The 15,712-nt window shown below is 34.8% G+C and overlaps 1 protein-coding gene and 1 long non-coding RNA gene across 3 annotated transcripts in view; one reads left to right on the forward strand and one right to left on the reverse strand.

The window, feature by feature from the left end:
- LOC136030984 (uncharacterized) overlaps positions 1-15,712 on the forward strand; it is a 154,752-nt gene that overhangs the window by 70,098 nt on the left and 68,942 nt on the right. The gene's annotated exons all lie outside the window — the stretch shown is intronic.
- LOC136030981 (uncharacterized) overlaps positions 6,753-15,712 on the reverse strand; it is a 92,329-nt gene continuing 83,369 nt past the window's right edge. For both annotated transcript variants that reach the window (XM_065710136.1, XM_065710135.1), the window contains exons 15-19: positions 14,982-15,086; positions 11,436-11,755; positions 10,780-10,993; positions 8,835-9,033; positions 6,753-7,022 (exon numbers count right to left, since the gene is read on the reverse strand). In XM_065710136.1, coding sequence (XP_065566208.1) covers positions 6,913-7,022; positions 8,835-9,033; positions 10,780-10,993; positions 11,436-11,755; positions 14,982-15,086 — 948 coding nt within the window. In that variant the 3' untranslated portion in view covers positions 6,753-6,912. The remainder of the gene's footprint in view (positions 7,023-8,834; positions 9,034-10,779; positions 10,994-11,435; positions 11,756-14,981; positions 15,087-15,712) is intronic.

Here is a 15,712-nt window from a genome sequence, read left to right on the forward strand (position 1 = left end):
AAGAAAAATATTCTCAAAAATACACCCAAGTAGAGATACAGCGTTTTCTTGTGATGATATTGCTCACTTCAGAGATGGATGGTCTTGGATGTTCTGCCTTATCTCAATTTAGGGTGTTTTGCCGAAAGGCGGTCAAAATGCTGTTTAAATATGTACTCTAGTAATTTCTAACTTAACCCATTAGCATCCAATGTTCCCATCTGGGAACACCCTACTTTTAATTTTTATGAGTAACACGGTAGCAGCTAGACTAAATTTTAAGCGTCCCTTAAACTGTCATAAGTATCAGAGAAGTTCTCAAATTTTTTCGGACGTGAATTTGGTTTAGTTTGGTTCTCTGGATTTTTTAAAGTATGGAAAATTTTTTGAAAGCTATCTGTTTCTAATGGAATATCAGGGAAGGCAAGTGGTTGAAACCTCCTTTTTTGTGTTTTGTTCTTCTATGATCACCACTTTTCGAATCTATGAAACAATTGCACCAAAACTTCTACAAATAGAGGATGTAGTATCGGTTAACCAAAAGTGTTCACAACCGGGAAATTTGGGTGTTTCACAGACCTAAAATTTTCCACATGCTTTGTAGCAGGCGATCACTTCTGTTTTGCAGATGGTGCTTCTATCAAAGAAACTGTAGCTATGGTAGACGAAATAATATACGATGAGATAGACATTTATATGGTCATTATCTATTTATCCCCCATAATTTCGGGGTAATAATAAAACAAAATATGGGGGTAATATTGGGGTAGTCAATGACGAAAGGGAGGGAGACATAATAATAATAGTCTCCCAAGTTGTCTTGCGATATTTGATACTTTTGAACGACCTTAGCCTAGGTCGACCTTATCAATCTGGCTTCCTCCGACCCCGTGGATCTGTTCCCGGCCTAAATTGCTTTTAACTATAGGGCCATTCGCTATCTAATTAGTCACAAAACTGAAATTAATGATTTTTTTTAGTGGGGATGGGGCAGCGGGAGTTCAAAAAGTTACTTCTCAACAAAAATCAATGTTGTAAGTTGCCTTATCATACCCCCATCATTGACACCCAGAACCTGTACCCTAAATCGATGGGCTCTTATGAAAGAGAATAAAAAACATCTGCCAAAAAAAGAAAAAAGAAAACACAATCTGAAGATGAACATCTATCAACCAAGTTTAATCATATGATTAATTTTTCCTGAAAACGAGATTTACCTTATAATTTTATGACGAAATGATTCGTAAATTGATCGTGCGAGCAGTTTCCCGTCTGAATCTCTAACAGATCAAGAGCAAAATCTTGGGTGCGAGGGCCACTGGACCAAGGGCGCCAATGTGACTCGAAGTTGGCACCAAATTGACAAATTTATTTTAAAAAGATTAAAAAAAAGAACGGAATAAGAGTGCAAAAAGTTTCTTGGGGGGAGCATCGCTTCCTCCAACCCCACGGATCTATTCTTAGCCTAAATTACTTTTAACTCTATCATTCATCCAATTTCAACCAAATTAGGTATATAGTTAAAATAAATGGATAGATAAATTTATCATACGAAAGCCCTGTTGGGCCATTCGCTATTTAATTAGTTACAAAACTAAAATTAAGGATTTTTTTTGAGTGGGGAGTGGGCAGGGGCAGTTAAAAAAATCCTCTTTAACATGAATTAATGTTGTAAGTTCCCTTATCATACCCCTATCATTGACGCCCAGAAACCGAACCCTAAATCGACGGGCTCTTAAGCAAGAGAATAAAAATTGTGCAAAAAAAAAGAAAACACAATCTAAAGATGAAGATCTAGTAAGCAAGTTTAATTATATCATTAATTTTTCCTGAAAACGAGGTTTGTCTTATAATTTTAAGACGAAACGATTCGTAAACTGATCTTACGAGCAGTTCTATGTCTAAATCTCTAACAGATTAAGAGAAAATCTTGGGCAAGAGGGCCACTGGACCAAGAGCGCCAATGTGACTCGAGGTGGGCACCAAATTGACAAGTTTATTTTGAAAAAGATAAAAAAAAATGAACGGAATAAAGGTGCCAGAAGTGTCTTGGCGGGAGGGTCGCCCCTTCAACCCCATGGATCTGTTCCTGGCCTAAATTGCTTGTAACTCTTTCATTCATCTAATTTCAACCAAATTAGCTATACAGTTAAAATGAATAGATAGATACATTTATTCACACAAAAGCCCTATTGGGCCATTCGCTATTTAATTAGTCACAAAACTAAAATTACGAATTTTTCGAGGGTGGAGGGCATTTGTTATTAGTCAAAACTTACCTTTTGATTTCCAGGTATTTTTGGATATTTTACCAAAATATCCGGAAATATCCTTCGATCTTCTTGCACATTCAGTCATCAGTCTTTGTCTCTTTTCAATTCTATGCTCGTGTCCAGATTTTTTATTTCTATCCATTTTGAACTTTTAGCTACAAAGCTACTTTTCCATCTGTCATTGTGAATAGACAAATAGCTATAATTTCCTGTGTTACCGAACGTTTAACACAAAGAAAACGGATTCATCTTCAACATTTGTTTCCATGTTCATAAAATAGGGAAAGATTACAGCAATCAAAGATTTTTATGCCAAATTTGCAGATATATACTAAACCAGCTGAAGATAAAAATTTTTTTTTCGTTTAAAGTTTCAACTTTACTCTTTACAGTCATAGGAAAGCTTTGCTTTTTGTTGTTAATTGGGAAAATCAGCTATGAATAATTGATCAACTTGAAAAGTCTACTTAAAAAAATAGTTAAACAAGAAAAAAAAATGGAATGCAACTAAGGGTGCCAGAAAAATCTTGGGGGGCCTAAGGCCCCCTGGATCCACCCCTGCTTTTCTAGAGCTTTTATTTATTTAGGTTTATTATTTTAGCAGTACTGCCGCTAGTACAAGAGCGACTGATTCCAATTTCCCTTTCACCGCCAGCGTTGTCAAGCTCACTCTCACCGCCCAAACAGGCGATTCTGAAAACTTCGTCCGTTGAGACTAATGACTCCTAGCTGGTATAACTTGAGTTTGTTTTACTGTAAATGACCTCTTGCTCCCAATTTACACTACTTACATCACTTAGCGCCATACCTAGTGCTCCATCTGTCTTGGGACTGGGGGTCCCAAGGGTGGTCAGTTTTCTGCTACAATGGCCCCGTTTCTTATTCCTAGATTTTGCTCACCGGCAGCAACTGTTTTTTTAATCTCTTCAACCAATTCTTTTCTTTTCTGACGGTCTTCTCGAGATGTTTCTGTGTAAAATGCAATAGCGTTTTTTTGTTTAAGAAAGCTCCAAGATTTCTGCTCTTTGTTTACCCGAATTGATGGAGAGATGGGATCAGGCCTCGCGGCGGATAATGATCCTGGTGCACTATGGTTTTGCCCTCCTGACAGGCACCGAATATTTGAAATGACACACACATCTGTTTTGAACTCACTTTTCATGAACTCATGCATAAATTTGGCATAGTCTGCCTGAAATGGTACACCATAACCAATGAGGTTCCAACGTCTGTTAAACCGACCTTGTTCTTGCCTGACTATTTTTCGAACGTCACCTTCTAGTTTATCGGCAACAACACAGTTATAGTGTCCTTGACTTCCGACGCAGAAACTTTTGTTTGTATATTCTCTTCAAGATCGCTGATTGCTTTGACAGAGTCCAGAGACGCACTCATATCCTGCCTGAATGAGTCAAACATGCCCGCATTTCATTCCTGTGCTCTTGTAATGCGGTTTTTACAATGTCTTAGACGGTTTGTTTGCTACAGCCGGTTTTGCAAAAGCGTCAGACCCAAGCGCTTCCAAGTCTTTGGTTCATTTTGTTAAATATGTCGTGCTCTGTATCAGACATCGAGAGGCACCCAGCACAAAGTCAGAAATTACATTCGTCACATAGTGCGGCATTTGAACTTTCATCCAAAGCACACTCTTCCACTGCAACTTATCAGAGCCTTTTTCGGGCGTTGAGGTTATTGACCGTTTTATAGCGCTTTTCTCTGTGGTTTTCGGTGGCATTTTATGGCAACGCTGCACGCAGAAGTAGAAAACTTGATATTTCTTATTTTGGCAAAGATTTTCTCAGCAAACGTTCAGTTTTTTAGCAGCAAGACCGCCGATAGCCCAAGTAATTACTGCCTTGAAAATTCTCAAGGTAGACAGAAACTGTGGAAAGTGCAATGCTCAAATTACCGACTCCCAGCATCTTAAGGATTAAAATCCAGCCATTACCAATACAGCCTCTTGATTGTTTGATATTGCCCTCTTTTGCATAGACTATATCTGGAAACATACGAAAAACGGCTGAGCTAACGCATTCTGTAGCTGACAGAAGTATAGTGTTTGGCAGCTGTGCACTATTGGCAACTTTATGAAGTTCGGAAGAAAGAGAAGCATTCGGAATCTATCACCTTTTACCATGCGTTCGATTACTTTTCTGACAAGTACGATTACTAATCCAAGCGTTTCATGAGAGGCACGTGACGTCAGAGGTTTATCGTCAAAGGTTTGCGTCTAGCATCATATCATCCATTGTCAGAAGCGTCTTCAATTCCATTTTGAATAAGTTAGTGTTAAACGAAATTATTTTGGTCTATGGTTTGAATGACAAACAGAGTTGGCCACTGACTGAGATCCATAATCGAAAGGTCTTAATTTTATTTAGTTCTGATAAAAGCATTATATTCCGAAGCTTTGACTTGACACAGTTCATCACAGAAAAAGCTCTTTCAGCAATTTCATTGCTAATGGACAATCTGGGAATCTGGACTTTCGTGACAATTCTGGTGGATATTATAGACACTTACTACTATAGAGAACCTCCGCCTGCTGGATTTTTCCAGAATATCCAGGAGGTAAAGACTCACTCTTATGCTAGGTTCTGATTCATAGAATTTTCGCTCAATGTAGAAAGGAGATCATTAAAGGGCGAAGAAAAATCTGTCAGAAATGAAAAAATTTGAGCATGTCTCGCTCAATTATTTCTATATTCTTAAAAATCTGATTCTTCCTGAAGAAATATTAAGTTTTTACTTACACTATATTGAGAATCCGGTCAATTTTATAAGGTCAAAAAGTTGGGTTATCATATTGTTTTTCTTGTCCAAAATAGCCAAAGAGTAAAAAATGTATTTTGAAAGTCCTTGATGCGAAAAGTTACTCAACTAAAACTGATTGAGGAATAGTAACTGTTATCGAGATTCAACTTAAAATAGTTTTTGATCACGAAAATAAATTTCAAAAAGAGCCCTGAACTCCTCGGAAATGGCATCATATCGAAACAAAAAGTACACCTTATCCCTTTCATTTTAAACTCACCCGTATTCATAGCAGCTTTTTGCTTTATGAATGTTAGTGGCAACGTCGTTGGATCTCCATGCACAACCATGGATGGTTTCGAAGCCACTAATCTCGAGAAATACGAATCGCTTGAATAAAATATTTTCCAATTTGGTTCTCTGAAGAGTGGAATAGTAAAGGCATGAACTAGCATTCCATGCTGATTAAAATTAAGAGATATATAAAAGTAAACTTTATGGCTCATTCCAATGCTTATTCATACTAAGAGAGACAAAAAAACCGTCTATATGATCTTTTGCTCGAATTTTTGCTATTTTCTTATTACAAAGTAAAACCAAAAAATGAATGGCAAATCAAATAGCATGTTCATTTCTTGACTATCCCAGTATGGAAATATACTTCTGTATAAACTACTGAACTATTATTCAAATAAAGTATCTTCATTCAATGAAGATAAATCCATAATTCAATCCTTAATCTGAATATAACAATTGCTTCATGTGAAAATTCCTTTTAGAAACCTAGAAATTTCACCACTGTCAGGATTCCATGCATCCCTTATATTCTATCAATCAAGCTTTTTGGGGAGCCGAAACGATTCAGGGGTGGGCTGCAGGGTTGAAGGTGGAGGCAGCCTACACCCCAAATCCTAAGCATACCAAGAACTAAACCAAAACTAGATCTTTCCAATTCCTGAATCTCGAAGTTAAGACTATTAAAAAATTTCTTTCAGAAATTTGTTTAAAGATACAAATTAGTTCTGCCTGTGCTTTAGGGTGAAGAGGTCCCACCAATAGACACAAAAACATAAAAATTGATCTGTTTATATCTCACTTTTGATGGACAGTATCTAAGACTTTATAGCCCATGAACTGAACGATATAGAGCCCAAAACAAGTTGTTTTTATCAGGGGAACTAATATGTACCTTTGTCATATTAGCTAATGCATTGTACCTTCAGTCGTAGCGATACAATTTAATTTAACACTGAATTTCTCACTAAGAGACGATAAGGTAAAATCAAATGTCTCTAAAAATTTAAAATTCTACCGCACTTGACCCAGCATTTTAACCTTGGAATTTGGGCGGTAAGGTGACAGTGGTTCCAGCCTTCCTTGCACATAAAGATTGCAGCTTCGTCTTATGCCATGGGAAGTATTGGATTCAACATAACGACGGATCGTAAAAGAAAATATTTTCTTCCCAAAAAAGCAATTCATGCTCAAAAAGCCCAATTAGAATAAAATAAGCCAAATTTTAAGCAAAAACCCAGTTGCAAAAAAGCCAGTTTGGCGAAAAATAAGCCAATATGGCAGCATTGATACAACTAGCCGATTTTTGGCAACACCAGTCAAATTTTAAACCATTCTTTGGAATTTTATTAATTTTAATCTGAATTCTAAGCCATTAAATTAAAATACCACATGCAATTGGTGGCATTTTCGTATAAGATTGGCATAAAATTATCACTAATTTTTTTACAGTTTGGTTCATTTTTTAAGCATTTTATTAAATGACCAAGATTTTTCAAATAACGGTGATTTAGCACATACTTCAAATACCAGCTTTGCTAAATACAATAAAGAAAAAATAAGTCACTACTACAATTAAGTATAAAAAATGAAGATACATATAAAAGTAATCTTAATCAAAAACCACTATTTCCGCTTCTTCACCGAGAGACTCTTCAGTCTTTTTTTCTGTATTTGCTTTTCCTTTAGGCTGAAGACCCAGCATTCTCAACATATTCTGGCCTGTAAAATAATTATGTTTACTTAAATTGAAGCGTTACTTTTTTTGTGCAATAAAAAAAAAAGTAATTTCAGATTTTGTTGAAAACTCTCTTGATAGCTGGGTTAGATGCTACTAAAGATGTCGTACTGCACTGCATTCATTGGAGCAGCAAAAACAGACGATTAAGCAGGAAGCATTTAGCGTTTTTCAGCAAATAATTTAGTAACCAATTTAGAAATTCGATCAATTTATAGAATCATCCATATTTTCATGCATTAAATATTTATCAATGATAAATTTTGAGTTTTATCAAAACCAAGTGATTATACAGCTGGGTTAAACACCATTAAAGTTGCAAATCCTGTTGCGATAACGAACTGCAGGTAAGGAGTGAATCAGCCCAGTAATTACCGAAACTCTGATGGCAATTAATATATCAAAAGAACTGAATATAGCATCAGTAATTTAGACAAATATAAGGACAATACCTCAATTATTTGTGGCAATTTTCATGGTGGCAATTCCAGTGGGGACTAGAAGTTTCTTCTTGCATTTGAAACACTATTACTAAATATGAGTTGATGGCTTGCAGAGGGGTTGTAAAGCCTTCACAAGGAAATGATATATTACTTTTCGATACATCTTGAATATTTTAATTGTTTTTGGCTCCACTGGTCACACTCTTTTTAGAAGAGTATATATACTTAGCAACAAGGAGAGATACATTTACTCACGAAAAATATGTTCAATAAAAAGGAAAAAAACTCCTAATAAAAAACCAATAAAAACAGAGTAAAAAAATTGTAAGGATTATTTTTTTTTCTAGGATTAAGTCATCAGGGCGAGTTGATTAACAAAACAATGTCAAAATTCCTTAGGGATAAATTCAAGATAGTGCATTAAAATCTCGATATTTGTCAAGATATCTGTTTTTAATGAGCAAACTGCGAGGAATACGTAAGAATTTACAAAGAAAGTGACAAAAGCCATAGTAAACTAGGAAGGTACGCCCGAAAGGTCTTTTCTCTAAGTACATTCCTTCTGAGGAGTAGTTTAAAATTTAAGCACAAGCAGGCCAAGAATTACTAATAGGCCCACTAGGCCCGGGTCTAGGGGTCCACAATGCCAGGGGGCGCAATAAATTATCACTGAGTGATTTGTTCTTAACAAAATTGAACTGATGTGATTTATCGTCAAAGTATCTAGTGCACTCTGCCGCCGCGCTGCCTAGTCAAAGCGATTAAAAACAATACAGAAATTCTGTGGCCACTTATAAACAAGATGTCTCCCAAGAAAGGCATCAGACAGTTCGGTATCACCTCTCTCTTTTTCATTACTTCTGGCTCATCAGTTGCGTTCTGTTCAGTGCTCCCACTTCTTCAAATTCTCAGGGATTTCCCCGAAATTCTCGCCAAAACGGAGTGGCAAAATCGCTTGGGCCTAGAAGCGTCAAAGCTTTAAATCTGGCCCTGCAACAGACCATAAGTGGACAGCAAAAAAAAAAAAAATTGCCAGAGTTGGCAATACAAATGGTTTGAGTGATTATGTACAAACGATGTTCAATGGACTAACATCACGAAAGTCAACCAGAAGACCATAAGTGGACAGTTTTCCCAGTACATACCCTGTTTTCCCTGTAAGAAAAGTTCATAGTTTAATGACAAGACCATACATGAACAGCAGAAAATTATCAGACTTGGCAATACAAGAAGTTTGAATAGTGTATACTACAGATTTTCAATAAAACGGCATGGCGTAAGCTAGTCATAAAAACTCCCCTGCAAACAATACATAAAAAAATAAGCCCTTACAGAAATACACTAACGAATTACCTCCATTTTCTTCAGTTTCTTCAGCAGGTTGGACAGGTTGCTGATCTTTCTTTTGGAGAGATGATGCCATAATCGCCTTCATCCAAGTCTCATCTGCATCCTTTTCTTCACCACCGTCATCCAAGTCAACCAGGGGGGGAAAACTTGCTGACTTTTCCATCTGGGACGCTTTTCCTGCAGCTTGTTTGCTTGTATAACACTTGAAACAAAGCAAAAAAAAATTAGTTATATTTCGTCATGAAATACGTCATGAAAGAGTGTGCGTACTTTTTCACCCTTGATCCTGCTAAATTTTCAAATCATTCAATGAAATTGAATTTGATATAAAAAAAAGTCAAGCTCCAAATAAACAGAGGTATCACAAACACAATCGGGTTGGCTATCCCATTCTTAATCCCTAAAGGTTTATGTCTCCTTTGTGCTTGAGTTAAAGCGAGAAACATTTTAAACAAAGTATCATTTCCACTGCACGATTAACAAAAGAGATTGAAAAGGAAACTACCTTTGGTGAATTGCTAAAGTAAAAAAAAAAAAAAAAAAAAAAAAAAAAAAAAAAAAAAAAAAAAAAAAAAAAAAAAATTTGCATATATTTTTTTGACAATCAGTTACTATTTTAACTATTTTACTAATTTTACTATTTACTATTTTAAAACAAGACGAATTTTAAACAAAGTATCATTTCCACTGCACGATTAACAAAAGAGATTGAAAAGGAAACTACCTTTGGTGAATTGCTAAAGTAAAAAAAAAAAAAAAAAAAAAAAAAAAAAAAAAAAAAAAAAAAAAAAAAAAAAAAAAAAAAAAAAAAAAATTTGCATATATTTTTTTGACAATCAGTTACTATTTTAACTATTTTACTATTTACTAATTTTACTATTTTAAAACAAGACGAATTTTCATCATTTCTTAGTCTTTTTAAATCCTTTCCTATCAAATTATAGAAAATGAATAGCTAAAAAACGCTTTCAGGAGCATCTATTGATAATATTTGAAGCAATCGATTTAGTTTCCAATAAAGCGCAAATTAATCCAGGGAAAAAAAAAATGTCTGGTTTAATATTTGCGATATTTAATGTAATTTTACTTTTTGTCTATGACACTACATTGAGTCCATGTTTTCTTTCTTTCAAATCTAACCAATTTAAGCAGTATTTCCAGAAATGTGGAATGATACAAATGTGGAAGTAGTTAATCATTCAATGAAATTGAATTTGAAAAAAAAAAATTAAGATGAATAAGACAAAGGAAAAAAAACTTGAGAGAACAGAAGATATTAGAGAAAGAAAGGAAATATTAAAAAAGGCTCTAAACAAGTGAGAAAATGATTTCACAGCGACAAAAAAGCAAAAATACGCCGCTTTGAGAAAGAGAGAGAAAGAGAGAAAGACAGAAAGGGAGAGAGAGAGAGAGAGAGGAAAAGAGAGAAGAAGATAGAGAGAAAGAAATAATAAAAATTAGCGGAAACAAAAAAACTTTATAGGCTAGAATTTTCCAATTTTTCAGGGAGCAAGCCATTCAAACTAATCGCAGGGCGGAGGGTATTCACCCATGTGCCCCCCTCCCCCACGTTCAGGTATTCACATCCATACAAGCAAACACAAACAATCTTGTGTCCCCACTCCCAAGATGATTCGAATGTTTAAGTCCAAACAGGTCTTCTTTTTTATTTTCCTGTTGTTGGTTTTTCAGGAATTGATAGGTTTGGCTTCTAAAACGACTCATTTTAGTTTTTTCTATTAAAAACTTTATATCTTATAATAGGACAACTTGGTTGTTTACTATATTTAAAATACGTTACAACAGAAGGAAAGGATTCTAGAAAGATCTTTTTTCAAAATACACCCTTCATTTCAATATGTGAAACCATCTGTCAGTTTTCTTGAGAGGGAAAGACTTTTTGTCACCTACTATACGGACAGTCCCAAGAATTTTGAAACAAAAATACCTTATTTTTTCCACAATCATTGAGATGTCGTTCTAAAATGTTTCCATTATTAGCCTGGAAACCACAAACACAATACATAACTTGCTTCAATTTGAAGACTGATTCAGGAGCTTCTTTTAAAATGGCAGATGGACCATGAGCTAAAGCTGCGTGGGCGTTCATGGCGTACATACAACAAGTCGCAAAACGGCAGTGCGCACAATAAAGGTAAGAGCTGAAAGGTTGAAATCAATTAGTGCTATTTTGATAAGGAGGTATAGATCCATTAGAGAGAGAGAAAGAGAAAGAAAGAGGGAGAGAGAAAGGGGAGAGGGAGAGAGAGAAAGACAGAAGGAGACAGATATATTAGAGAAAAGCAAAGAAGGGGAAAGGAGGAAGACATAGAAAGAAAGGGAGTGGGAAGGAGAAGAGAGATAGGGAAAAAAGAAATGCAGAGAAGGAGAAGGGAGGAAGAGACAGAGTGAAAAAAGAAAAAGGTAGAGAGAGAAGAGAAGAGAGAGAGAAAAGGTGAGAGGAGGAGATAGAGAGAGAGAGAGAGAGAGAGAGAGAGAGAGAGAGAGAGAGAGAGAGAGAGAGAGAGAGAGAGAGAGAGAGAGAGAGAGAGAGAGAGAGAGAGAGAGAGAGAGAGAGAGAGAGAGAGAGAGAGAGAGACTTACTTAAAATGACCTTCGTCCAAAAGCGGTTGTTTACACTCGAAGCATGAAGTAGATGCATCTTTACTCTTAACACAAAGAGAACCAAATTTTTTGGCTACAATAGAATTACCGTCGGGATTTTGTTTTTTTGCAACAAGTTTTACTAATTCATCCATAACGGGGTAGTATTCGGCCGTAAATGGAATAAAGGTGTGTACGTCCAGCGGATTCTTGATCTTTTCGTGCCACTTTTGATGGTCTGTAAGCTTGACATTGTTGAGGAACACCAACGTACATTTCTGACAGGAATATTTTCGGGCTACAGATGGCTTTTGGTGCTCCTATAATATAAGACAATTTTAATAGTCCTTGGACATCTACAATCTTTTGCGGTAAGTGCATAATCTTTCCAGTTCTAGCTGTAGGCGAGTCCCCCCCCCCTCAGAAAATAATTTACTGTTGTAAAATTAAGCCCTTCTTATTACTCGTCACCACTATATTAAATGGATCCTGGACTATATTATAGTCCAGGATCTAGAGTTTTTACAAGGCAATCTTCACATTTTTGAAAAACACTGAACTATAAAGAGGAATATACCAGGTGCAAACCTCTTGGCTGGTTGCATAATTTTCGCTTCTTCATTAACCCAAGATAACAGCCAAGCCCTCCCAGTCAAGTGGTTAGCGCACTGGAAATCCTTAGAACATGGGGTTCGAGTCCTGGCGTCGCTGATTCTTTAGTTTGAAACGATGGCTAATTGCGCGACTCTATAAGCTCAACCAGAGTCGACCCAGGTCTAATAGGGTACCTGAAAAAATCTTGGGGAAAAACACGGGAAGCATCGGACGATTTGCCCCCAACCCGCATTGCAATCCTGGTCAAAGGCAGTGATTCAGGAGATCGGTACCTGCACACCACAGGCTATTGGTCGACATGCGAAAAAGTTAAAAAGAACGAACAGACAAATATATCCTCGCACTTAAAAGTAAATCGAACTAACTTGGTTCTCACTGAATTCAATATAACTTGAATACAAATCCTTAAAATTTTTGCTTACTTGTTTTTACTCCTCATTCTAATTTTATACTATTCTACATTCTGTTTTTATACTATTTTACTCCTGCACTAATTTTTAAACCTTTTCCAATATGAGATGATCACAAAAATGATCCTTTATTTTACATTCTGGTTGCAACAAAGGTCAACAAAAATGTGAAGCAAATGAAAAATTGAAGCCTCTGTGAAAAAATTCTGCAAGGATTGAGCGTCACGTCTGCAAGGATAAAGTTATTCATAAGGTGAAGTGTCTTGTTGCTATATATACATGATGCAAATGACGAAAAAGATGATAAAAGGGTAATTATAGGACTTATTTTTGAATTGGACGTGGCCAATTGGAACCAAATTAGAAGTGGCCGAACACTCTTTTTTGGGAAATTCTCAGCTTACAGTTAATTAAATTAGCATACTATGGGGACTGTTTTTTCTATTCACTTTTTGAGGAATAAGATGGCAGAGAAGTGAAACTTCCAAATAAGAAGTTTGGAAGTTCCGAACGAAAATAAGAAGCTTATATGAATTAAGTTACTTTCTAAAAAGCCTTGTTTCTACTTAACATTGCAGCAAATGCGGAATAACCAATATAACGACTATTTTCACTTCAGAAGTCATTTGGCTGGGCCAGAATGAGGTTTACTATATTTTAAGGAAAGACTATTAGGAAATGCAGTTGGTCTCATCTAATATCCGATTGTTATCTATGACTTTCCTGCTACTGATTCTTGTCAGTTATAATTTTTTTCGCTTGATTGAATTTGCCGTCTTTTGCCAAAACTGAGCTGAAGCGTAGCATAGATGCAACTTTGGTAAATAACTATATTGAAAAATAAAATAGAAATCACCAGTGCAACAACACACATACAGAAACAAACCCACAACATAAAACCAAATATAAAAATATAAACTATAAAAAATAATTATTACAAAAAGAAAAAAAAAGACAGAAGGAGAAAGGAATACTGTTTTCCTACTTTAGTAATCAATATAGATCAGTCCTTGCTACATATTATGCTTACTTAGTACAAATAATAATTTTTCAATAAACTACTCATTCAAGAAATAAAGAAGTTTTTAATTAGAACCAAGTCTTTTTTAAGGACGAAATTTTAAATTTCGCAGATCAAACAGATATCAAAATGCTTTTCAATAAAACCATTTCTAAATAAATCAATCATTTCCCTTTCTTGAATCAGGGATTACATTTTATTTACTTCAGCAGTTTTTCCTCACCTATGAAATTGAAATTTCTTGTTTTCTTTTTCTGTTCATATTATATACATATTTATATTAGACTTTACGTAATATTGTAAAAAAGTTTGCATTAAACATTCATATACATAACATAATGTTATATAGTGTATGATATTTATACAATATTTAGTTTCTAAAATAAGTATAAAAAGATATTTTTTTTGTCCGTGTTTTTTAGCTATAGTGTAAAGCTTCGCTGACTAAATATTATACTAACTTATGAAAATCTAAATTACCAACAGATAACTTAATCACTAAATAAAAGCAAAATCACTTCAAATAGCTAATTCAAGAATCGTTAGGAGCCTGGAAATAAAAGGGTCAGCACATGTCACAATGCCTATAGACAAAAACAAGCAGCCATATCTAATCGTGCTGAAAAGCCAGTATTGAATTCTGATATGGCATGGTAATATAACCAATTCCAATGTAATATAATAATTGCCAATATAATACAACTTACCGTTATTACAAGGCAATTCCAAGAAACAGAAAAAAAAGAAACTCTAAAAGGTAGGTATACTTTAATTCATGTTATTTATACATATATATTTTTTTTCGAGTAACATTGTGCACTAGCATAAGATTTATGTCAAACCCAAAGACATTTGAGATCATTTAAATAATATAAATTAAATAAAAAAATAGGTCATACACACAAAATGAATGAATTAAAATAGTGTTTGAAATATTAATTATTATTCTTATCAAACATCAAAGATCATATTAATTATTATTCTTATCAAACATCAAAGATCAAATTTATTTATAGGTATGTATATGGTTTAGCAAATATATATAAATATTGTACAAGAACAACCGGAAAATAAATATTAGTGACTAAAAAAAAAAAATTCTGAAAAAACCGGAGTCTTAGCTTAGAAAAGATTCTTAAAATAAAGCATACAATTTACTATACACACGCTACATGTGTTTGGATTGTCTTTCATAACAAAGTGTTTCCAACAAGAAAAGTTGAATCTAAATAATTTGAATATAGGTTAAACTTGGCTGCATATATACCTTCTGATTTTGGCTAATAGCAGTCAAGTTTCCAGAGGCTGATATCAATATGTTTAGTGAGGAACCACAAAACTTAGAGGGCCAGGAGACTTAAACGACGACACAAGGGTTAAAGTTGTGAAAATACATTTACAAATCGGCGCGAAACAAAGTTTTTTTCGTGATTTTTTTCGGCAATAAATAGTTACGGCTACCACTAAACGGGGTTTAATTCTCAATTGTTTTGCTCTTACCTTCATATGGTAGATGTAATTCATTCTGTGGGCATTTTTTTCACCAACCACATTGAAAGTCTTCAAACAGAGATGGCACATAATAAAAGGAGACCCACCATGGTCCTAAAAAAAAAAAAAAAAAAGAAGCATGGTCTAAAAATTGCATATTACCATTTAGATATGGTAAATTTGTAATTTAAAAACTATACTTCACACAAGTAATAACGTTTAAAATACGCACTAAACATTTTTCCACAACGAGCATTTAACAATTTTTCAACGGACGTCTGCAAAAAAATGACCTCCAAAGTCTCTCAGAAATGAAAAATCTGCTTTACCAACACCCTCCTCCCTCCTAATATGCAAATATATGTATAGCCTGAATGGTATATTTCCCATGCATTTTATAACACGCCACTCTTTTGTTAAAATAGATTTAAAGACAAAGAAACGACATCGATAAAATCAAGAAACGGAAAAATGCATGAGAAATATATAATTCGGACTATATATTTGCACTTGGGAGGGGGGGGGAGGTAAAGTGAATGTCCTCCAAAATGACCTCCAAAGTCTTTCAGAAATGAAAAATCTGCTTTACCAACACCCTCCTCCCTCCTAATATGCAAATATATGTATAGCCTGAATGGTATATTTCCCATGCATTTTACAACACGCCACTCTTTTGTTAAAATAGATTTAACGACAAAGAAACGACATCGATAAAATCAAGAAACGGAAAAATGCATGAG

This window comes from Artemia franciscana, chromosome 9, assembly GCF_032884065.1.
Source record: "Artemia franciscana chromosome 9, ASM3288406v1, whole genome shotgun sequence".
Lineage (NCBI taxonomy): Eukaryota > Metazoa > Arthropoda > Branchiopoda > Anostraca > Artemiidae > Artemia > Artemia franciscana.